The 25,930-nt window shown below is 32.5% G+C and overlaps 1 protein-coding gene across 1 annotated transcript; it reads right to left on the reverse strand.

Annotated features, from left to right (window-relative positions):
* Positions 1 to 17,326: 17,326 nt before the first annotated feature.
* LOC134237689 (thyroid peroxidase-like) lies at positions 17,327 to 25,835 on the reverse strand. The gene is made up of 14 exons (XM_062719829.1): positions 25,689 to 25,835; positions 25,329 to 25,443; positions 24,253 to 24,464; positions 23,869 to 24,048; positions 23,564 to 23,609; positions 23,052 to 23,164; positions 21,397 to 21,495; positions 21,156 to 21,242; positions 20,159 to 20,484; positions 19,775 to 19,938; positions 19,278 to 19,490; positions 18,907 to 19,073; positions 18,389 to 18,491; positions 17,327 to 17,834 (listed from the first exon to the last, which is right to left on the reverse strand). Exons 1-14 carry the CDS (start codon positions 25,831 to 25,833, stop codon positions 17,729 to 17,731), a joined length of 2,076 nt encoding a protein of 691 aa, XP_062575813.1. The 5' UTR covers positions 25,834 to 25,835; the 3' UTR covers positions 17,327 to 17,728.
* Positions 25,836 to 25,930: the final 95 nt, after the last annotated feature.

Genomic DNA, 25,930 nt, shown 5'->3' on the forward strand with positions numbered 1-25,930 from the left:
TTCTGTATTTTAACTGAATTTCGCTACATAATTTCCCGTCTATCTTTTCAATACGTACATGCAGGAAGTGCACACGGCCTGTGTGGTCTGTCAATAGAGGATACTTATTCCTACTAGGCACTATATATCCCACATCGTAATTGTACAAGAGTATCTGTAGTTTATGTCCACTTAACAGTCTGTAAATGTGGTTATAGATTTTCTTTTTAGATCATTTATTATGTATTTGAAATAACATTAATGGTTTCCTTGTCTTATTTTCTTTATACATGTAATGTAGTTTAGAGAGAGGGAGAGAGAGAGAGAGAAAGAGAGAGAGAGAGAGAGCGAGAGAGAGAGAGAGAAACTCTTAAACACGTATCGTCATTTCACGACGAGTATATTTCATCAATGTAGCATATGAAAAATTTCATGTCTTGATTCCAAAACGAAATGAGCACTTTGAATACCTTGAGAGGTACTTAAATAAAACTATGATGAAATACATTATCAGAAAAAATGTTACAAACAACCCTTATCTTTGAAATTAACAATGCAATGTATTATGTAACCCCTAGAGAATATTTTAAAAATGCACACAGATAATCTGTGTCACAGCCCTTTCTTGTTACTATTTTAACAATTATTTCAAATGTAAAGCATACATTTATCAACATAATTATAATGTATATTTCAATAATTAGCGATCACATAGTCTTTACAAGAGTCAAACTTTTCTTTATCTCATTTTTAATTACCCTCTTAAAGTGTCCTGTGGGTACATGTAGCATATGGTAAAACAAAACAAAATTTTTGTTTATATTTTAAAAGTTATGATAAAGATATTAATGATGTCTGATTTTCTTTAAAGCCTAGTTTAGAGTGGGGGGGGGGGGGGCATAAACAAAAAACTCTTCAACACGTATCGTCATTTCACTACGATTATAGATTAATTCAACATATATGCATTTTTCAGAATGTTTTGATTGCAAAAAAGAGATATGCACTTTAAACATTGTTAGAAAATGTTCGAGGATAAAACTTTGATAAAATTCATTATCCGAAAAGACGTTACAATCGACAATTAATTTGATATTTAAACAATGTACAAAGTTAAGAAAATTCAAGAGATTATTTGAAAAATAACCCAATAAATGTTTTGTGTCGCAGTCCTTTTTTGTGGCTATTTTAACGATCATTACAAGATTAAAGCATACATTCATCACTATAATTATAATATATATTTCAATAAATAGCGATCACATTCTTTTTACAAGAGTCAAATTATTCTTTATCTCATTTATGAATACCCTCTAATATGCTCTCTGGGTACATGTAATGATTATATGAAAACGAAACTAAATTTTTGTTTATTTTTTAAAAATCATAATTTCAGAGACTATATTCTAAATAAGATTTCTTTTCGTCTATTTACCACATTAATGCTCCTTTCTACGTCTCTAGATATCCTCTACAGATGTTTTTCATCATCTAAAAGTTAGGTGTTTACCATATAATACATGGCGTCCTTTGATAACCTCCACCTTATTTTTAAATGTCTGTATGGTGCACACCTAGGTGAAAAAATCTTACTATGATAATATATACATCGTCATTTCCTCAATAGAAATTATCACTTATTTATTTATTTGAAAGAAAATATTGATAACAATTGTGTAAAGCAACAACCAACAACAGCTCTGAGGAGCCATTTTCAGACTTCATTATGAAGAACTGAAAAACATAGAGAACACAAATAAAAAAAACGTATTATCGGAATTTTAAAGTCCTCTATTAATTTCACTTTCTTTGAGAAAATTTGGAAGTCAGTTAAAATAAAACGTCTTTAAATTAACATAAAAGAAACACGTCTCTAAATTATTAGTTTAATTACTCTTAATAACGTTTTGATATCAGGTGTATTTTATTTGGTTGGATTTGAAGTACTTTTTTTAAAGATAATATTACATTTGAAACACTTGATTATCTGGAAATTATTTATATGTAGTGCTGTAGTCTTTTTGTTGTACACAAGTGCATGGGAGGCGATAACAATTATACAAAGAAGTACTTTTGGTTTAACCAGCGAGAATTTATTCTTGTTTGACCATTTGTGTAGATGTCAGGGCGCCTTCTAATGGTAATTATCTTTTTCACAGCCAATACATACATCAAAATTCAATAAATCGTTCTAAGGTTCGTGAACCCTGATTTTACCAAACTTACAAACAATAAGATATTAATATTATATACACTGTTTATCGCCCTGGAAAATTTTTTGCTTATAATGAACTAAAAAATATACAGACAAAAATAAAAAGAAGGTAAACCAAAACCTCACAATCTCTTGTTTTGAAAGTCCGTGTTTGCTTCTCTCTTGTCTTGTGCTCTTTAGTGGACTTTGAGCTCGAAACCTGTTCGTCATCACCGCGTGTTTCATGATTATAAGGAGAGTTATAAATAGCATCATTGACATTATAATTTCTTTCCTTTTTCAAGACACAGTGAAATAATTTCAGTGTGGTAGACAAACGCATACATCACAACATTCTTTAAAACTTATAGACTGGCCATCAGGCTGAAAGAATTCATGTGTGTATTTTACACATTTATCAGCGTGCTTATTGGTATATACAGTGTTTTGATATCCTAGTACATGAACGGGTATTGCACCAACGTTCATATGACATGGACAAGCCTAAGGTGTTTGATTGAATTTCCATGCTTAGTTCATTCAAGGCATTAAAAACATATTACCAAAAATGGTTTGATATTCTTTTGGATTTGATAATTGATAATAGTCTTAAATGCTTAAAAGTGTAATTAAAACCTCTGTCTTTTTGAAGTCACCATTTGCATTTACATTTTACAATTCTTGCTGCTTCAGGTATATCCTTATTGCTCGAAACAAGATAAAAAATTAAGATCTTAAATAGGAAATAATAGGGGAAAGGAATTGACAGATGGGTTATTTTGGGGGGAAATTATTGATTTCACTAAGTACTGTAATTTGCCGGCCGATGTCATCAATCTTTTGACCACCAGCTAATATATTTTTATTTCATTAAGCTTGGAATGAAAGTCGAGTTGAATCAAAATATTAGGTTCAGAATCTTAAACCCAATGCATAAAAGGCCCTTTGACCAACGAGCATTTAAATTTTGACAAATATATACATTATGTTGAAACATCGAGCCATTTTTATACAACGAGTCTTAGACTAGAATATTTAGAAGTTAAATTTATTGACAAGTTAAAGAGCGCATAAAAGAGAGGATTTTATACTTTCTAAAAGGGTAAGTTTATAATCTGCATACTGCAATAGACTAGATTTTAACAAACATTCCAATGATTCCAGGTCTGTTTTTCTTTCGTTATACCAATGATTTCAGCAAAAAAGTACAAATAAATAGGGTCCAATAATGTCCCACTGTCTACAAACTCATCTAATATTATTTTTTGCAAATGTTCCTCGTCATTTACGACCAAAATGTGTCAATAAATATTTACCAATACAGAGGTTCATTTTTTTCATCTCTTGTCCTTAAGAATTAATCCAAATTTGAAGGCGAGCAAAACTGAAACAGAGCAAAACTGAAGAAGATCACAAACGGAACTCCGCAGAAAAATTATAATTTGCTTTCTTCATTAACTTTTTGCCTATCACGCCGTCTGTGACGTAATAGTAGCATTACGTTTGTTACAATTTGATGACGTTACCCATTTCCCCACAGCGCACTTGCGATTACGTGCTGAAAAGACGTGGTTTTGAAGATGAATATTCACACGGTGTATGTAGCAATGGTTATCGTATATATCGCCATAATATTCATGCAACCATCTTTAATGTTGAATTCAAGTTTTGATGGTGATTTTATCCTGTTTATTTTGTTTGAATAATTCTTTCATGTGGAATGGTACAAACTAAATTTATTATCTTAGCTTACAACTTATTTATTTTAAATTTCAAATTTAAACCTAAAACCGCAATGAAAATAATTATTTGATTTTTCAGACAGGGTGTCATTTTATGTTTGTATTTAATAACGACAACCCCCCCCCCCCCCCATTTTCTTATTTCTTCGGTCCATGCATAACGATTTTATCGAAACTTGCAGAATCTTCAATTATAAATAAAAATACAAATGAGGTTTTGAAGAGAATGATTATCACTTGTGAAGATTTACATAAAAGTTATTTTACCAATAAAAGACGTTATAGCTTTCAGCATATTTATTTTTTTTTTATTAAGAGTTATTTGTTTTTACAAAACAAATATTGTTGGAATATATCGCTTAATTTTATATTGAACAATAAAGTAGCGTATTGATTGTCGAAGAGAAACATTTCATTTTTTAAGTTAAAATTTGACTGATCACATCTTCTTTTTAATATTTTGGCCGATATACGGATGAGATACTGCCGTCGGATTCGGTATTAAAATAATCAGTCTAAAATTAGCGTATATATCTAATCCTTACTAGCCAAAGTTTTCCGATCCCAAATCTACTGTTGTGGATCGGAAACCTTTGGCTAGCGAAGGTTGAGGAATCTTTACACCTACAGGTACATGTGGACTACTAAAAAAAATCATCACGTTTAAAAGGCCATGAAATAAAGAAAAAAACTTTTTTATTGGCTAAAGGTGAATTTGCAAAAAAAAAAAAATTAAATAAATAATTAAAAATAAAAAAAAAAACCATCGAAATGCAAGATTTCTTTTCTTAAGAATGGAATTTTAACACATTTTTACAAACGCTCGTACATGTAATAGTTTACAAGAGAGGCCAAGAACTTCTCGGACCCAGCGGTCAGTACTGGACAATTTTCCCAATGGTGCCCGAAGTATTCCGAGTATTTGTAGAGCAAATCAAGGAGTACTCCTATGAAAGGTTTCTTTGGAAATGCATTAATTGTAGCTGTAGTTATTGAGAAATTAATATTAGTAGGTATTTCCACATTTTTTCCAAGTGTTGTCAAAGGAATCAATGCATTTGTTTTCATTATCATAATGAACACGTTGAATTTTATGTCCATGCAGCATCGATGCAGACGAAAACCTGTTTACTTTTAGAAAAAGAAAAGTGTGTTTAAAAAAAACTTGCAGAAAATAAAGTCAGATTAAGAAACATGGTACACAATAAAATCTAATCAATCACTCAGAAACTATAAGGAGTTGGTGCGTAGTAGATACACATATTTTTCAATATCTATACTTTTGTGAGTGCTCAGTTATCCCTATGTTCATCATATTATTAAAATATGCAAGTTACACCATAAAAAATAATTGATTGTGTGTAAAAGATATGCAATTCTGACCGAAATAACTGTTAATATAAATCAGAATGGAGAATAAACAGATTATCTCGATATATTTCAATATATGAAAAAATATACATTCTTACTACTTTTTCTTTCCGAATTTCATAGTTTATTCGGCAATTTTTAATAAATTTTATTTCCGGACATTTTTGAAAAAGTAAATTTCAGGTAATAAAACTGGAACTGAGGACTTTCCTATCTGAAAATCAAAATCGAACAATAAATCATTCACATCAAGATAATCAAGGTAGAAGCTTTGCTTCGTTTTTAAAGAAAACCATGTTTTTGAGATCAGTATCATGTGTCTCGGACAAAGTGCAATCACAGACATAATAAAATTCAAGTGTACTTGATTTTTTTTTACTATCGGTTATTATACACTTGGTTGACGTATTAAGCTCACCCCCCCCCCCCCCGAAAAAAACGGAAATACAAAAAAATGTCGGAAATGCTGAGCATAATTCCTGAAACCTTATAAATGAAGTGCACAATTTCAAATCAGTCCTTCTATATAACAAGCTGTTGATCGAAGAAAAGAAATGCTACAAATGCTGAATATACCGGTAATTCCGGGGTTTTTTGTGAAATAATTTAGATCGCTGTTAATCAAAGTTGTTTCACCCCCCCCCCCCCCCAAGAATGGAGTTTTTAGAGCCTAAATACATTGCTCTTCATATCCACATACATGTATCTCTGCACTACTCTTTGCACGGATACAGTAAGGAGTTAACTGTCGGTTCACAAGGTGGATGTCAATTTTTTTTTCTCTGTATAATGTAAACATATAGCTTGTGGAGGAATCACATCAGATCACATCGTTGTCCTCTTATGGAAAGTTTACTCCCCTATTAAGTTTTTCTTAAACCTATCATTTCTAGTGTATGCAGTGTTGACAAACTTGAATCTACAGAGTGCACGTATATGTATATACATGTAATTATATATTCTTAAACAACATGCGAAAGCGGATAAGTGAATATTTTTAAATATACTGACAATATAAACGTACTCAAGGCGGATCAAAAATATTCCTAAGAAACTATTTACCCACTTATAAAACTAATCACTAAACACATCTTTTAATTACTAGTATATCCCCACTCCGAAGCCAAGGAGACAGGAAGGGGGAAGGGGTATACTGTTTTACCCTTGTGTGTTTGTACGTCTGTCTAGCTGTTTGTGTGTCTGTCCGTAAGTTTTGATCGCAGTTTTCGCAGCAACTACTTACAAAAGATGCTTGAAATTTTCGCACATTCTCCACTGAGGCATGCTATATCGAGGGATCCATTTTTTTTAAATCCGATGACAACTGCATGCCTGTTAATCCGTGCGTCTGTCGTACTATACATAACACTTTTCTGTCGCAGTTTTTTTTTTCCAGCAACTACTTATATTGCAGATGCTTGAAATTTTAGCACATACTTTGTTGTGGCATGCCATATGATGGGATTTATATTTGTATGAATATGATGTCAACTTCCTATTTGTCCATGCATATGCCAGTATAACTGAACTTGTGTAATTTTTAGTTAACATATCAGTATATTTTAACATCAGAGCGGGGTATTACTAGCGACCATTGGCTGACAGACTTGTGTTTGTCCAGCCCTGTTTTTAAAAATATCAAACAAATATTTAGCATACTTGCATTAAATTTTCCCGAATACCTTGTTTTATGTATATACATGTACGTATGTTTTTAAAAATCAATACATACGAGTAAGTGCAACACTTTTTAAAGAATTTTGGAAACGTTGACTTGATTTAAGGAATCACTGTCTAGTTAGGAGAGTATGCCAGGGCATCAACAATAGTGGGGAACATGGGATAATTTGCATAACGGGCGAAGCCCGTTATGCTAAAATTATCCCATGTTTCCCACTATTGTTAATGTCCCTGGCATACTCTCCTAACTAGACAGTGATTCCTTATATTTCCATTTCATTGTGAAATAAAATTATAGATTTAGACAAAAAATGTAGAGATAGATTTATATTACACAAGGACTCCCATGCGGATTTCAATAGTCCTCTCCCACTGACGCCAGACACAACGGCAGCCGCACGAGATTTACATGCATATTTGGCCTCCTTAGCGTCAAGCACAGAGACAGATCCGCACGAGAGTTGCATGCGTTTAAGGCCTTCTTACCTCCTGACCTATCGACCTGCCTAATTTACATACCGGTAGAATTGTCAATAAATCAACTCCGGTAACTTTCAAAGGGTTATCACAGAGAAAAAAAATAGGAATGGAAATATAACGAAATCATTCAAATTTAAAATAACCTACATCCTTTTCAACACGATATTGCCGTTTCTCAAGTTTTTTTTTTCTTTCCAATTGTGTATTTTTTTCATTGCTGTGTAAGGCGTAGTTGCAGATCTGTAGCTCTCCGAAAAAAATATATTGATAGACCGGAGAGCTACAGAGCCATCCATTGAAAAAGCTGTATATTTATTGCGCAAAAAAAAGTGCGCTCGGTTCTCGATTTATTTCTCCATGATTTTAAAACTGTGACTTTAAAATATTACTAACCATGTTTTCCTAACATATTCTTTCGCTGTTTCCACTACCAAACATTCCTCATAATTGTTGTTAATAGTCCCCCTGACCCTGATATTGTAATCATAGAACATTTCGCTTATTTAAACTGCCATTTTGGTTTCAAAGATAATTCGGTCCAATATGCTTCGTTCAGATGTCAACTACGATAGTACTTGACATAGGAGAAAGGAATTTTTTTAAATCTTCCTTTTTTTTGGCAATTGAGGTAAGAATTTGGAAGAATTAATCTAGAACCGATCGCACTCTTTTGTGCGCATTAAATAATTATAAAATTTTTTCAATGGGTGGCTCTGTAGCTCTTCGGTCCATCAATATATTTTTTTCGGAGAGCTACAGATCTGCAACTATGTAAGGAGGAAACAATAAGGTTGTATTTTTACGAATTTGAATTTAAATCGACCAAGACATAAGATTAAATGTAAATTAAAACAAAGCTTTATTATATGAACAAACCTCTTTTCTCTTCATTGTATGAGTATGAATTAACTTAAATCTTCTTTTTTTTTTTTTTTTTGGTAATTTTATCCGTTTCTTCTGCCGATTTCTGAACACACTTTTATCAATTATGTACATAAAATATTCATTTGTCGAATTTGATAGATTCTGGATCAAGGGTCCCATCTCACACAAGGTTGGGGGATATCTACATCACCAACCCAGTGGTCCAAGTGGTGAACTTATTTAGTGTCAAAAGAAAGACCTATTTAATTTGTCTCGCATCCAAAGTTTCGTCTAATAAATCGAAGGACTCGGACATATTAAAACGAGGAAAAATATTCTTATCGGCAAAATATATTAGAATGGAATTTTAAAAAAATATATTATTTATCATTTATTGTCATACCATCAAACCATTACGCGGTATCAGAGCAGAAAACGTCAAAAACGCAATGTGCGTTAAAGTGCGTGATTGTGGGGTAAAGGTATATGCGTTAAATTTCGTGATTGTGGGGCAACGGTATATGCGTTAAAATGCGTGACTGTGGGGAAGGGGGTTAAAGGCTGGAGAGGAAAAGTAAATTATTTCACTATTTATTAAGGTCTTCCGTTTCCAACGGAAGACCTTCTACTGATTCTGTTGGTAAAGATTATTATTCTTTTTTTTTCTTCTACTTCCTAGACGCCAACTTTGAGGCCTTATATCTCTCTCATTTCTCAATAGATTTTTGGCTCAAATTTTCAGAGTTTATAGACGTTTATAAACTCTATCAGAATAATGACTAAAATTTCAAAAAGTCACTTCCGGTTTTGAGTTATTCCCCTTTAAACGAAAAATCATAGGCTTTTGTTTCCGGATAAAGGCTCAGAGACCACAAAAGCTGGAGCAGAAATTTTACTTGTTTTGGATAATAGAAGGATTGAAGTTGTGCACATCTATTTTTGTTTTTCGATTTCTGCATTCAAAATGGCGCTATATAGGGGTCAAAAATTAGAACGGCTAAAAATGCAAAAATTTACACATATTTTCCTTTTTATCTTGAAAACTAAAAATATTTTGTTAAGACATGTTGAATAAAAGTTGTGCATAATTGCAAGAGCTTTCATTTGATATCATTAAAAAGGGGCTGACCCCTAAAATTAGGGACCTAGTGTCCTTAAAAGTATTTGCTATATATCTCAAAAACGATTAATATTTCGATCGACTTTTGATAATAAAGTTGTGTTTTAACATCTTACTGATCTTATGAAATTGTTATTTTGTTCTAGTCTTGATTAAAATATGTACAGGTAATTCTTTTCGCTCAGCTCGTAAATGAGTGTTTCTCATGCGTGTATATAAAACAAACTTACTTTAAATAGAAATCATGGCTTCACTGGATGCTAATATTCTTTAGAATAAAGTTCTTGAAGTGTTTTGTGCTTTTTTTCCAAATTGTCATGCTTATTTACTAAGCGCACGCCTTTACATTCACATTGTTTGTTTACAATTATATAACGCGCCTCCCTCGATAACATGGGGCAAAGTCGGTCACCGGGAATCAATCGGCGGGTAATCCAGCGACCCACAGTTATACACAAATAAAAACACAGAATGGTTAAATTCATGTTTTTAATGTATAAAATTGTTGCTTAATACTATCTCTGTCATATGAAAATATTAATTTGTTCGAGTCTTGCGTATTATAGGAAAGAAAGCTAGACGGTTCTCATCTTGCTAATGAAGGAAAACTCTTTAGTCTTTATGCGTAGAATTGCAGTAAACTTGCCATAAGTAATAAATATTTTACAACGCTGTATCATATCTCTTTTTTAAAATTAGGTTTTAGACGTGTTCCTTGGTTCCCGCTCAGAGTATTCAATGGCATCATTTTCATTTTATTAATCAAGATCTTTCCAAGAAAAAGTGTTAAAGAAAAAGCACGAACTAGTATCTTTTCTTCGTTTAAATATGAACACAAACAATATGAACGAAAACGATAAACGCCCGGATCTAATAAAAAGAACTTTTAAAGAGTCAAATAATACAAAAATTATTTACTGCGCGATTCTCACATTCACCTGGAACCCAGATTTTAAGCGTGTGTACCATTGCGTAATCTTACGATTACACGAGTCCAAGAAAATCTAAAGCGACACACCGCGGCGAACCATTTGCCCCGTAGTCATAGACAAAATAATTGGTGTATTAAAACTATTTTACAATTAATGGAGAATTATTTTTGTCGGATATTTGAGATAAATATGTTGGCTTATCTTTGTTTTAAATTTGATCGTGATACATGTTTCTAGCTATCTAGTTTATAATATACTATTCATGCTATTATTCACGTATTTGTAATACTGGTATAGCAAACAGGTTATATCCAGCTTTGTCGCTTTGTGTCTAAAGTTGTGTTGCCCGGTCCTCGTTTACAAGCACGTCGTTGCAGAGAACAGTGGGCATATATGAAAATCCATTGTGTACTCCGATAGTTACAAATGGAAAATTGGGTTTGAAATATGTCGTTTCTTTCATTTCATTTCATTTCACTCATTTCAGCTTGTTTTAATCAATCGTAATCGCTTGTACATTTATTCATTGTAAGTTTTATGTATTTTGATAGCCGAATAAACACTAGCTTGGTTTGCAATACCCCCCCCCCTGTTTTTATCGAGGTTGATATTGTTTTATGAATATCAAACTTACATGTACGCATGCACGGTAGTTGTAAGTGGGGGTGACATTTCTAATTCACGGGAAAACATCCAACGTTAAATTAAGCACTTTTGAGTATGCAGTTATTTGCTACTAAACTTAAAATGCTATTGTACAAAATACATGTAATATACTTTTTCGTTGAATAAACAGATTATATCACAACATTGCACGATCTGACATGCTTGTACATGTTCAGTCGATGTAAGTATAAATATACATGAATGCACTTTTGCCTAGAATAACGGCCAAAATATATACATCCAGAGTTTAAGAATACGATTTTTAAAAAATTGAAAATTCGTTAATGCTATTTATCATTAACCAGTACTAGTATCTGGACGATAAAATATCAATTTTAATTCTTTACCAAATGTCCTCACTGTCAGTCATTGTTAATGTTGGTGACATGAAATGTAGATACTAGGGTCTCAGTAAATAATTTCACCTGAATTATCCTCATCGTCAATCGGTGTTTTCATCCTTAGAAAAAAATTGATTGAGGACGTCTTGTTTTCTATTCTCACATTGGTAACGCGTAGGAAAAAGTTTTTAAACAAAGCTAACGGCATTTTACAAAAAAGGAAAACGAGAAGAAAAAAACGTGTCTATTTAGATTAAAAACACAACGCATCAATTTGTATTTGATTAATCCACATACGGTTTTTTTTCCTTCTCACATGCATTTCGACTATACGGAAAAAAAGGATCAGCAAATCCTTTGGTAATATTAAAAGAAAAGTGTTGTACCTTCAAAGGACACTATATCCCACAGGCCTTTAGGTCGCTTAGAAAAAAAATTGTGTGTATTTTTTTCCCAACACCTTAATTTTTTTTCTAAGCGATCTAAAAGCCTGTGCTATATCCGAACAGTTATTACACAGACTACCAAATATATCACGGCGTCCCTGAAAGAATTATTTTTAATCAATAAATTCTAATTTAGTTCAAACAAAGCCACGCTGTTGTATACAAACATTCCAAAAATAATCTTTCATGTTTCATGAACCGACACGTGGTTAAATTTTCTCTCATCACTATAAGTACCCCCCCCCCCTTTAACATGTTTAAAATGAATATACAATGTCTTCCTTCTGAGCCGAGAATGTTAGTTAGCAGATTTGTTTTTCTACATGCGTATATACATGTTGATTAAGGCTGGTGTTGAATTCCAAAAGAAAGTCACAACCTATTTTTTTATGCATACCAATAATCATTCTATGCCCCGCCATGAATATATATTATATAATATATATGGGATATAACGTTTGTCATGTCGGACGTCTTCCATCCTGACTTATCTCCTTCCGTCACACTTTGCCTTTAGCTAAGTTCAAAGCTCAGTTTCAAACAAAGTGACCAAGATATTTTTAAAAAATAATCAAACTTCATACACAGTATAGCTGCAGAAAAAAATAACAGACAGTAGAGTTGTACTGAGCCACCCACTGAAAAAAACCGGTCCTACTAAACAGAGTACGCTAGTACATATGTACGATAGAAGACTTTAAAGTAAGCTAGTAATAACTGTATATTTATTGCGAAAAATTTTTTGAGATATTTCTTCAAACTGAAAGCCTTTTATTGCCTGACGTCACGCTAAGGATCAATATTCCCTGGGTTCGAAGAGGTCACAGTTAGCCAGCAAAATTTTGTGCATGCTGATTATCATCGGATTTGTTACATGCATTTCAGCAACAACAGTTTTCTATTCTGTTAGCAGAAAAATAAACATATTGCTAATACAATACATTGATGGATGTATTTATTTTCTCTAGCTTTTTGCTAGCATATACCACAGGAGTCGGCAATTTTATCAATAAATAGAAAATAAATGGTAAACAGGAATAAATCCTACCAGTGAGCTTCGCGAGCGTAGCGAGCGAAGCGACAGGATGGCAACGAGTTTTCTCGATTTTCTCTAAATCGCTGTCCAGCCAACATCAAACTCCACAAATCAACTTCGGAGTGTCCAGTAAGTAATTCCTAACATTTTTTACCATTCAACTACCCTTAATTATCTCCATAACCACACTTTTTCACATCTCGTTTACAACCAGCGGCCATTGACAATCTGCGTGACGTCACACCCACTGCAGCAAATAATAATTCCTCAAATTAATAAATATGCTATTAAAAATTTTTTTACCAATGGATTAAGTTTTTATTTATTTTTTAATGTTTATATAACTCAAAAAACATTTACTAACTCTATCCCTTAATAGAAATTGGAATGTGTTGATTCAAAAAGAAAGGGAGATAATCGTCTACTTTCGTTTGTGGGAAATATAAAAACAGAGAGTGACAGTCGTTTTTTATTAGTGATTCAAGACAATTGAAGATGTCCAGCAATTTTGGAGCTTCTGTTCAGTAAGTGGATTTTTAAAAATCAATTACTAATGCCGAAAACACAATAAAAGAGACCCAAAATGATTATTTATTATTTGCTGCAGTGGGTGTGACGTCACGCAGATTGTCAATGGCCGCTGGTTGTAAACGAGATGTGAAAAAGTGTGGTTATGGAGATAAATAAGGGTAGTTGAATGGTAAAAAATGTTAGGAATTACTTACTGGACACTCCGAAGTTGATTTGTGGAGTTTGATGTTGGCTGGACAGCGATTTAGAGAAAATCGAGAAAACTCGTTGCCATCCTGTCGCTTCGCTCGCTACGCTCGCGAAGCTCACTGGTAGAATTTATGCCTGTTTACCATTTATTTTCTATTTATTGATAAAATTGCCGACTCCTGTGCATATACCGGTATTAATTTCATGCGAGTTCTTATACGGATATATGTCAGTTTGACCTTTTTTCTGCGTTTCTATACTACTGGATTAGTCCATTTGTCTTCTAGGTAGGAGTGACACTATTATTTCGCGCCAAAATGTCACGTGTAGGTTTTTGCACCCTTTTTCTGGACTATTCCATTGAATGAAAATGAAGCCTGTTCTTTTTTGTCAGAATCCTGGTCGACCTTAGGAAAAAAACAAACAAACAAACAATTCGGTGACATTGTGAAGTGAGTTAGAAGTTACATTATTTAAAGTAATAAAACATTTGATGTTGACCCCTCATCTCTTGGAAAAACTTCCTGAATCCGCACCATGGGATTCATATATATCGCCGTCAAGTTTGTTGGGTCATTTAAAGCTTTAATTATTTTTCCCACGTTTCCAACAATCTTTGATACTTTGGCATACCCAAGAAACTATCAATCATATTCTACACGTCAGTCATAATTGTTAGATCCCCAATTTCTTGTAGGTATCATATTTTCAGCTGCCACCTTTATATGTAGCCATGATTTCAAGTATTAATCAAATGTTTTTCCTTATTTACGTCATCCTCTAAACCATTTTAGACTTGCGGACAGAGGTGTTCATCTTTACGTCCCAGGTTCGAATCTACAGCGGGACATGATCATGATTGCATTTTTTATTTGAGATACAAACAGTATACATATATGGTTTATGTTTTGTGCAACATCTCCATAATTTACTCCAATTAAATAATTTAACCCCCCCCCCCCCAATGTAAACGTTTATAGGTTATCATGCTCATAGATTCTATAGATATTGATGACATTAGTCAGCCAAGCTTTTTAAAAAGCTGCTACTTGTGTTATTATTTGTTTATTTATTCGCGCAAAGGACATTGGGTAGTAAAGGAGCTCTGGGAATGTTGCACAACAAAATTTGCTTGACGTGTGTACAATTCCGAACTTCTTTTCTTACACATTATTCTATTGAGCTCGCTGCGCTCGCTATTATACGGTTCTTGAAAATGAAAGAAACGTCGTAGTCTTTATGAAAAGTAACCAATTTTCTCGATTGTACAAACATTTTCTAAGAAATTAGGGGGGGGGGTTAAGTTATACAAAGAAAAAAAAATAATATGTGTAATTTTACATTGCCGACGTGAAGTGATCTGATACATGTGTACTGTATTTATGAGAGGTTCATATCTCTTCCCTCGTCTGAAAAGTGTTGCATCCATTGATATTTTCTTTTTTGCTACGATTTAATGCTTTAAAAATGATGTCTTTATTTAATTTGGTTATTTTCGATATATCAATATCGATCTGTCCCACCTGTCTGTGGGATGCGATAGTAAAGTGTCTGCCGTCCGTTCGTCTGTCTAGCTGTCTGTCTGTCTGTAAACAATTTTTCACCGTTTTGGTCTGATTTCAATATAACTTGGCACACAAGTACACATCTCTAAGATACATACATGTAGTATAGTGCATTGGTTTTTGAATGCTTTAAAATTCGACTTCTTCAACAGTTTTTGTCTGAATTCAATATTGCTTGGTACATAAGTAGCCTTCACTAAGATACAAAATATCGTGATTCGTTTTTGATTTCAATAAACGGTGTTGCCATGGTTACTAAAAATAGAAATTTCTGTATATAATACCTTACAAATGCTACTCTTCCTACAGTTTTAGTTTGATTTCAATATAACTGGACACACAAGTAGACTTCAATGTGATACATAATTAAGTGCATCATTTTTGATTTCGATGAACGGTGTTGTCATGATTACAAAAAATAGAAATTTATGTGAAATTCCTTTAAAACGCTACTCCTTCTACAGTTTTGGTCTAATGGCAATGGCTAGTTTTCTCTTCCTTTGTTATAAGTACAAACAAGTAGAGCTATTGTCTCGACATTGTGTTGAACCCAATGAATCATTTTGCCTCGATTATAATCAGAAAAAAAAACCATGGCTGAACATATCCAGTCATTTGGACGAGTCAAGATTAGTGACAGTGAAACTGTAAATTCGCTACCATTTTTCTACCAGTGAAACATTGCTGATATAATGCAGGGTGGGACGTGACCTTGACTCGAGTTCAAAGTCCCCAAGGATAAGATGTTTTTGGTTGGATGCATGGACAGAAAGAATATCTAAATAAAATGTTTGAAATTTTCCAGACGGTAACACATGGATAATATTTTATAACGAGAGCTAGTCATTGCTTGGATCAAGGTCATTTGGAGAGTTCAAGGTCACTTGGAAAATTCAAGGTCACACATATTCTTTTACAGTCTTTTTCCTAGCTAAACATTGCAAGTTGCTTCTCTTAATAGGTTTAAATTTTCATTTGTAGAACTTTAGAATGTGGCTTTTGACCTAGACTCAAGGTTACATCTTCTTATCCGTAGCTCCAACGGAAGACCTATTCGTTGCTTTGCAACGAGCTCGGCTCTAGTTTTTATTCTTTTTCTGATCTTGACAGCGGGTAAACAGCGGGTGCGGTCGGTCGACAGGGGATGCTCACTCCTCCATGGCACCTGATCCTACTTCATGTTTTGGAGGCCACCTGCCCCTGTATTGTATTGTTTTATGGACTCTTGATCTTACTGTCCATTATCTCCATATATTTCATTAAAAAGTAATTATTTAAAAATTACCTAATTATTTGCAAAACTCGTATATTGTCAATTAAAATACGAGTACATCTACACTCATTTCTAATATTACTTTTTTAACCTTTCTAAAACATTTAATGTAAAAGAAAAAAAATAATAATGTTTATTTAGTCATTTACGTTTTATTGCAGAATTCTTGCACAAATGTATTGAATTATTTTGATTAATTAACCTAAATTATTAAGATACAATGACCCTAAGAGCATTAATTAAGCAAATATTTTTAAGGTTTTTCAAAATTATGTGTTAAGTCAATATTTTCGACCGAGTTTTCTTAAGATTTTTACGTCTTTCTCATCTCAACAAATAGCCAACTTTTATCTTGTAGAGTTGATCCACCTCTGTTTTTTTTTTTAATGTCAATCCAAGTTCCAAATACAAGCATGCTACTAAGACAAATTACAAAATATGATGCCAATTTTTTTCAATTTGTCAAATTTGTCAAATACATTAACATTTCGCTAGAGAAAATATACATGTATTCTATTTTCAAGATGTGACAGATGAATTTCGCTTATTAAAGTTTTAATCGAATATTGTTTTTTTTTAATATTTTTTCTATACATGCTTTGTGAAAAATAAATCAACACTTCAATAAATTTCTATTTTTTACATGCAATTATAGGTGGAGATTTTGCAGTTATCAGAGAAAAACACTGCTTTTCGGTCCTAAATTTTCGTAGCTTAATCAATATCAAAATGCACTTGCGACCTTACTTTGTAACGTCAGGGAAATCGTAACGCACACCGTTGAAGGTCAACAGGCAAAATGACACAAAGATAAGGCATTATTTCACTATTTATTCTTTCGAAACGTAATCAATGAAAAAAAATTGCATACATTTTATAGGTATTTAGTCTTTGTGTCTATATGTAATATATTAATTAAAGTTATCTGAGTGATTTGAAATTAAGTATACATATTTCCTGAAAATATTTAAAGATTTTAAGTTTTCCGTTTTATTTATTTTGCTCACGACATCCATATGATATCTCTATGAAAACGCTTCTTAATTCAGCAGACAAATAAGTTGTCAACGTAAAAAGAATATACTCATTTCATCTAACTGTATAACAAAATAAAAACAATTTGCAAATATATACATCAGGTAAATATTAAGTGAACTAACTACACTGTAACAAGGATATTAGGTAAGATTGTATGACTGTATGAAAATATAAATACAAATTTCCATGTATATGTACTACACACAACGGATACTTTTATTCTCCTCTTGGGAGTCAAAGCTTAGCTCTCGTCACACCACACGGTTATATTCATTTTAAAATTATCCTGAAGTAAAGAATCTTGACCAGTCAACGAAGGGGAAAAAAGATTTCTTCCACTCTGAAAGATCCATAAAAGGTAAAGAAGAACACTTTACTCGGGGATTTCTGTAAAAAAAAAATGCAATCAATATCAATTGTGAACAGGGCAATATTCAAAGACCCTTAAAATTCCCAGTGATCCACTGGGAATAAGGATCCCTTTTGAACTGTCTCACCCAGAGGGATTTTAAAAGTAATATTTATACAAACATCTAACAATTGGTGTGAAATATAGTTGTCAAGATATGTTCCAATGATGGGATTCCTCGCTATAAGGTTATTTAAATTATCGTAAAGTTTATGAAGTAATGATTTACAAGTAGAAAGTACAAGTCACTGTAAAAAAATAAGTCAGTATATATCAAGGAATAACAAGTAAGTGTTTTTTAAAGTTTCCAAAATATAACTATTTCTGTGATGTACTTTTTAACTACTCTTTACAAAATTTGCCATATATGTTTATGTATAATATTGGAGAATTTATCAAAATAAAAAAAAGTATTTATCTTATAATTTATTTTCCTAACAAACTTCACTGTTCTGAAAATGAGCGACAAGAATTAAAATTGAAAAGATCAAAGTTTATCAATTGTGAAGTTAAATCCACGTCTGATACTTACTTTGATCCTACTAGGTTGAACACTTCTTTCTGAATTTCATCCAGATTCAGTGTCTCACAAAGGATCTTAGAAAACGTCATCTTTCTTATTTCTCTCAACTGACCTGTCAAAAATCATGATCACTTAAAATTTACAACGACAGATGTAGCATGATGACATATGCATCACTTAATTGTCCACTATTTATTTGATTGTAAATAAGCAAAACACGAACAATATTTCAGATTATGATAACTTTAAAACTTTAAATTTATTAACGATAGTAGATCAAAGATGATAAACCGCATTTTCAGACCTTAATACATATATTTTCTACATCATTTTAGCACATTATCAAATTATTCCATCTGTTCAATTATTTTATTGTACATGCGAGTAAATGTAATCTTTAAAGTTTGATTTAAAAATGCATCGAGGATATATAAAATTGAGAAAAACAAATTGTGATCCATTTGCCAAGATTAAGTCTTACTCGGTCTTATCTAATACCTATTCCAAAATCAAAGACTTGTATTTACCTCTTGAGAATCCCTCTATCCCTTTCGTTTCGTACCAATATCTGTCCCCAAACCTTAGTTCCTTGAACTGCCATCCTAATAAACATTCAAAAAGCGGACCTACTACTGCGTCTGCGCGAGGTGTTTCTGAAATACCTCCAGCAAAGACATCAATATCATCAACGTGGCTGTAAAATGAAACGCTATTTATCTACATTTTATGAACACAATTTTATAGGATCTTTTGGTTGAATAGAAATAACCGTTCGGTTATTTCTTTTTCTTAGAAATCGTAGCTTTATTTAATGTTCTAACTAGGATATTCTTATGCACACTTACACTTTACAAATGAATTTGACTGAATGTCGTTATAAATGTAAACACACACTTACTCATACACATCTTGCAATCTTGCAATTGTGTCGGAGTTATGATCTTGTAATTCAGAAAAAGTTGTTGCTACCGGAAGTTTACACAACTTCCTCCACTCGTTGTAAGCAGGCAAGCCGTGGTCCCGCCCTCTTTGAATGTTGAACGACATTAGGTCAAAGGTTACTCCATTAACATCAGGAAATAATTCATTTCTAGCAGCATTTTCAATTTGTCTGAAATAGTTAAAAAAAAAACAGTTGACTCTATAACTAGATGTCATGCTTTGGCTTATTTATCTATGATAATTTTTTAACTTTTGAAGAATTTCAAATTCAAATAAAGGATATGCTGAGTCAGATATCACTTCAAACTTTTTTTTATCTATGTTATCTATTTATTTTTACAAATAATATATATCTCAATAATTTCAAACATTTTAGTTGAATAATTGTTGTATTTATATGTAATCTATTCCTGAACATCTAAAATAGAGTGAAAGTGAGATAGAATGATGTACCTATCAACTTTTCTTGCAGGGGTGCCCAATAAAAACCGCGCTAAATCTGGAATGTTTTGTCCTTGTTGTGTAACAACAATATTGGGGTCCATGAAGACATCTTCCGATTTAAATACTCTAGATATTGCAAACATTCTCGTCATATAACCTAGCTCTGGTGGAATCTGAAAAATGTGAAATTGCTTGGAATCAATGTTCAATTTCCTTCCTCATCTTTAAAATTATTTTTTGAAAGAAATAGCATTGAGATAAGGTAGGGAAAAAGAATTAGTCGTTTTTAAGAAACTTAAAATTAGGAACTCTACATCATTTGAGGGTGATATGTAAAAACGTTTATGTATATTGTCCTCAAAGGAAACAAAGTCAACTGCAACTATAAGTTACCTGTGAGTGTCCATATCGAAGTGCTGCAGTGGCAATGACGTTCTTAACAGTGGGGTTCACATTTGGGTTATATTTGTTCCAATATCCATTCCTTCGAAGGTTCAGACAGAATTTCTTACGAGTGTCTTTCCCTAAAATGGCGGGAAGGTATTCCCCATACGCCACTTGTTGCATGATGGCGCCCATAATCTTCTTCGTTTCCAAGAACACATCTTGGCTAGATAGTCCAGTAACTTGTCGAATTTCCTTTGCAATCATATTGTGAAGACGAAGAAATACAACATGAAGACCACCCAAAGAAGGAAATTCATTCGATCTTTCGTCGCCTACAATAAATGTGCATTTAATTATTAGAAAGTTAACAATTTTCCCTGACTTCTGTTACATCATATTATATAAGGAAGTAAGAGTGCTATTCCGTTCATGAAGGCGTTCAATGTACATGTACAAAAGTATTGATTGATTGATGGTATATATATATTGTTTAACGTCCCTCTCGAGAATTTTTCACTCATATGGAGACGTCATCGTATGCCGTTAAAGGGCTGCAGATTTAGACCTAGACTCGGCACTCGGGATAAATGAGCAGTGAGGTTTCTTTATTGTGCCAGCGCCTGTCGTGACACGGGACCTACGTTTTTACGGTCATATTCGAAAGACCCGCGACTTTCACTTCTAGTGCCAAGCGCTTTCCAGTGGAACAGTCTCCACCTATGTTTACGTCCTAGGTATGACGCGGCGCCGCGAACGAGAAACGAACTCGGGCCTCCCGATCACGAAGCGAACGCTGTACCACTAGACTACCGTGACAGGTGTGTACAAATGGAAAAATGGTTAATTGTTTTAAGTAGGAATAAATATCAAAGTGTCAGTGAAAACACAAACAGTAAAATATTTTTGTTTTAAATTTAAGATATATTATTTTCCTGATTAATGATGGCTCAAAATAAAATCAGCCCGTATGAAACTGAAGAAAAATCCTTTTTGTATTTATTACCAGCCAGTTGGCAGAAATCTTCTGCTTGAGATGTATGACAAATTCCTCCGGGAGGAAGTATGTCACCTGATGACGTTCTCAAAGTTCCTGAAAAAAAAATGAAATGACGTCATATAGTTACTATATATCAAAGATATAATTATACTTTTATGGGAGATATAATGCCCAAAAAATTAATATTTATCAGTGTGTTTATACTTCCAGGTTTAATTTCAAATACGCTGTTAAATTTACATCATACCAACACGTCCATTAAGATTCTCATTAAAACGTTTAGAGTCTCCGTATAACATTCCTGCATCAATGAAGGAAGATAATCGGTTCACTTGTTGTCTTGGACCTAGAATAAATACAGAAACAATGTTACTTAACAAAGAATTCAGAAAAAATATATACTAAAACGCAAAAGAAACGCAAGAAGCAGTCATTTACAAATGTTTGAATTTTTTATATGATAATTTAAAAAAGAATACAATAAAGCAAAACTCACTTTTCAGAAATTCTGAGATTTGGTAAAAATGTTAAATGTTTTTCTTTTGACTTTACTAAGTAACATATGGCTGTAAAAAACACAAACAGACACCCTCCCATCCATTTAATTAGAACGTGCAAGACTGCCCTAAACAACAATTGCAGCTTAATTTCTACGATGCAATAGGTTAATCAATATCGAGATCTGAGCGAAGGAATAATTCTTTGCCATTTTTAAATGCCTGTTTTTCAGATAATTAGGTGGAATTTTCTCTACATTAGCGGATTGGAGTAACCCTTTGACTTCCGGTCCAAGGACTATCAGTTTTGCATATGATACGTCAGACCCCGTGGAGGCATAATGTAGTATGTTTTTTGCATCATCAACTCTCCATCACCTTTACTTTGAAATTTTGTAGCTAGAGCAATGGAAATGCGCACAACAGCCATTTTCAAGAAGCCTAAGCATCGTTACGGGAAACGATGAAAACTCAAAAATATGGCCAGATGTTCTGTTAAACATGCATTTATTTATTTCTGTTAAGCAGACTTAAACTTGACTTCCGGTTATAGTATGAAAAATCGTTCAACCGTTAAACTACCAATCTTTATCGATATTGAAGATATCCTTAATTTTAACATACAAAATTCTTTACTTTACATAATTATTTCCCCCCAAAGTAGGGTGTTGCGTTTCTTTTGCGTTTCAGTATATATGAACTCAATACCAATATAAACGAGATATATACCTTCTGATATGTTTTCTTCGATTGCAGGACCGGGCTGCTCTATACATATAAGTTTAAGTGTTGGTGTATGTCGAATTAAAGGTTTTCTAAACATTGAAAAGATTGTTAATCAGAATGTTCTTTCCGTTTATAAATTACGAGATACATAATATATTTACTTCCATTAAGTGAATCTGTAAAAATATGTACGTTTTCATATTTATTATATAAAGTTACTTATCATTTACTATCGAAACAACGACAGGTCCTTTTTTTAGAACATCGAATTTTACTTCTCGGATAAAAACGTACTCTGCACAAGTTCGTGTTTTATATTCTAAAATTGAAAATTAACACTATTTAAATATAAATAATGCGTGTCTAACACGTCAATTTGTATTTAATGCAGCCAACATTTACTTGAGGAATTGATCAAATTTAAAATGGTATCGTTTTTGATTGATTTTTATCCGACTAGAAGTTTTTGCGATTATCGTCTCCATCATTAAGACGCATGCCTTTTTACACATGTCGAAGCGGTTTGTTGGTCAAGTTTACTTTATATATTTCCCGGGCGACAATTGATGGTTACATCAATGTGTTCTTGTTATTATTGTCAGGCATCTCATATGGCGCCATCAGCCTTTTTTTTATTTACTGTAAATCAATAAAAATTTCTTTAAATTCAGTTTAATACCTATACTGCAGCCTTCGTCAGTTGGAGTTGGTATTGATCGAGAAAAATCCATACATGTTCTTCCTGGAAATCGAACATCGTTTGTTGGGATTTCTATAGCATAACACTCGGGACTGCAAAAGATAATAACGCTTTGTCTTTGAAATATCAAAGAAGCATAATCAATTTTAAAATTACTTAATCGTTTTGATTTTAACATTCCGGATGTTTATTGAGGTGTAAACATGCAATTTTATAGCTTAATCTAATCTAAATCAAAAAATATTATAAATCGTGTTTACTGCTTTACATGTATGCATTTACTGCAGAATACATGTATTTTAAATACATAGAGAATTATATAAATCGTTGCATCCTGAATGTAAGCACTTAGAATTTAGGATGCCTGTTTTTTTCTGTCGGAAGAACTATTTTGGCAATGTTCTCTTTGTTTTTGTTGTTCCCGAACGTTATTTTGTATTTGGTCAATGTATTTTTTACAGAATATATAATTAAGTGACGAATCAACTTACTCCGAGGCATCTACTCCACAACAGTCAAGGGTATTTCCATTTCTACCTATAAAATATTCACAAAAATAAAACACACAAGTTATTTCAAATTTTAAAATCTTCTTGTAAGGGTAAAGAAAATGTAAGATGGAAAGATTTTCCATCATAGTGTATACTTGTCAATACTTTTAATTCACGCGTAATTTAATTTCAATTTGATTTCATATTGAGAACAGTCTGAGATAAAGTTTCATGCATAACAAAATTATGTTTAAGTTAGAAGAACGGTAAATTCGTGAATTAAAGAGATTTGTTTAAAAATTTACCAACAACAATAGGAGTAAAGGTCAAGTCGTGGTCTACAAATTGGCCGAAGGTGAACAACATCAAATTCCGCTTGTCGTCTGGTGGTGTCGTCACACCTCCCGCCAATACTTTGTTGCTGATCTCTCGTGGACTTGGAAGTACGCCTCCATTTCGACCTCTTTGACGCGGACTGTTATACCCTATTCAAAATCTTATGATATCTATTGGCAGCATGTCAATCCATGAACTCAATGACAAAAAATAATTTTTACAATTTTGGATAATAAAGGTCAGTTGAATGATTCTGTTTTTTTATATAACTAAATTATCGTTTTGTCTGACCAAACGATGTTCTGTTTTTATTATAAATTTGATTAGAAAATGTTACCAAATTCAATTCTTACCATCATCATAAACAGGATGTAAATATCGCGCATGCGCCTGTAGTGCCACACCCCATGTTGGATTTCGAAGATTGTTGCACAAGCCGTCAGCACTTCGATAACTTGAATACTTATATTTTTTACAAGAGGGGGTGATTGTATCACACAGTTGAGTCCGGAAAGATCTCTGATATTCATCGCTGCTCTCTAGATCTCCAAAAGATTTCCCAGATCTGAATTACAATGTATTTTGTTTGATTTGCACTTGTTCGCACATACTTTGTTCATGTACATTATCTCCAAATGAATGAAAAATATTGGAGAGGATGTTTAATAATATATAACCAATCAATCAATGTACAGTAAAACTCGGTTATAACGAAGTCACTGGGACCTATGAAATTACTTCAATATATCAGAAGTTCGTTATATCAATATGAGAAATTCGTTGAATTTATATAGCTGGGGATTCAAAATGAACTCGCTATATCCGTGAATTCGCTATATCCGTGTTCGTAATAAACGAGTTTTGCTGTATATTTTGAAAAATGGTAGCAAGTGATGTCTTTGTGATAGCGAAGGAAACGCAATATACATTTTACTAAAATTGTTATATGCGCATATTGTTGAATTTGAATTATATTTTTTCTCCTTTCAGTCCTCAAAATAAAAAAAAATTCCATATTTGACTATTACCTAATTATTTATCTTACAATAATTTTGTTGTAGTTAAAATTTGATGAAACGTTAAACAGTACAGTTTAAAAGCATCCAAGTATTTAAGTAGATATGCTGTACTGTATACTGTAATATTTGATAAAGTAATTGATGTTGCTTAAAACTTATTAAAGTATCAGAAATTATAATTATTTAGATTTCGACACCATGATTCTAAAAAATCAATTAAGATGTCAAGGATTGAAATGTGACAGCATTTTTGCAAACCCCATAGATACTCTCAACGAGAAACTATTCTGAGGATAACATTTAATGTTTCATATAAAATCATAGATTAAAATTCTAGCTATTTCCTCTAGTTTTGTCAAACTTAATTATCCTTAACTATATTTGAAACATGCATGTATATTTTAAAGTACCTTTGAATAAGATTTTTGATAAAACTTAAATATTTAAACCCCGCTCTCGCTATCGTGTCCTCATCATTCTTTTGTTTCTGAAGAAAAGCAAAGCTGTTGCCAGTCTCGGGAATAGCTAAAGGAAAAAAGATAAGAAATCATTAATGCACCTAAGGAAATCCTTTGAAAGTTATCTTTTGTTTTATTTTTAAGAACCTTGGTTTTTTTTTCATTTATCATTTTGATTTTTGTCATTATAAGGATCATTTATGCTATATTGCATAGGCTTTCAATAACTTTAAAAAAGATATTGAATTTCCATGAGAACTTTATTTAGAAAACTTTAAAATTACAATATAGGCTAATTTGCATGTAACTCACTGTCATTGCCTACTCCGAAATCACGTTGAGGTTTTAAGTATGTGTCTTGAATTGCGTCAGCAATGATGTCATCAACTTCTACACAATGTACCACATAAACTTTTGAAAGACACGTGGTCAGCAGAAATACTTGGATAAATCCCATGTTGAAATTAAGTCTATTTTTGAATAAAAAAGATAAAAAAAAATATTCATTTCAATTACAATGATATCATTTAATGTAAATGCAATAATGGATTATA

The sequence above is a fragment of the Saccostrea cucullata genome, unplaced genomic scaffold (assembly GCF_032062105.1).
Source record: "Saccostrea cucullata isolate Sc308-1 unplaced genomic scaffold, CSIRO_AGI_Scuc_v1 ctg731, whole genome shotgun sequence".
Taxonomy (NCBI): domain Eukaryota; kingdom Metazoa; phylum Mollusca; class Bivalvia; order Ostreida; family Ostreidae; genus Saccostrea; species Saccostrea cuccullata.

Excerpts from the sequence above, each read along its gene's own strand:
- LOC134237689 (XM_062719829.1), bottom strand. The coding sequence starts at position 25,833 with ATGGGATTTATCCAAGTATTTCTGCTGACCACGTGTCTTTCAAAAGTT. Across the intron at positions 24,049-24,252 it reads ACATCCTGTTTATGATGATG|GGTATAACAGTCCGCGTCAA; the intron begins GTAAGAATTGAA and ends GATTTTGAATAG. Across the intron at positions 21,496-23,051 it reads TGACGAAGGCTGCAGTATAG|GTCCAAGACAACAAGTGAAC; the intron begins GTATTAAACTGA and ends TATTTATTCTAG.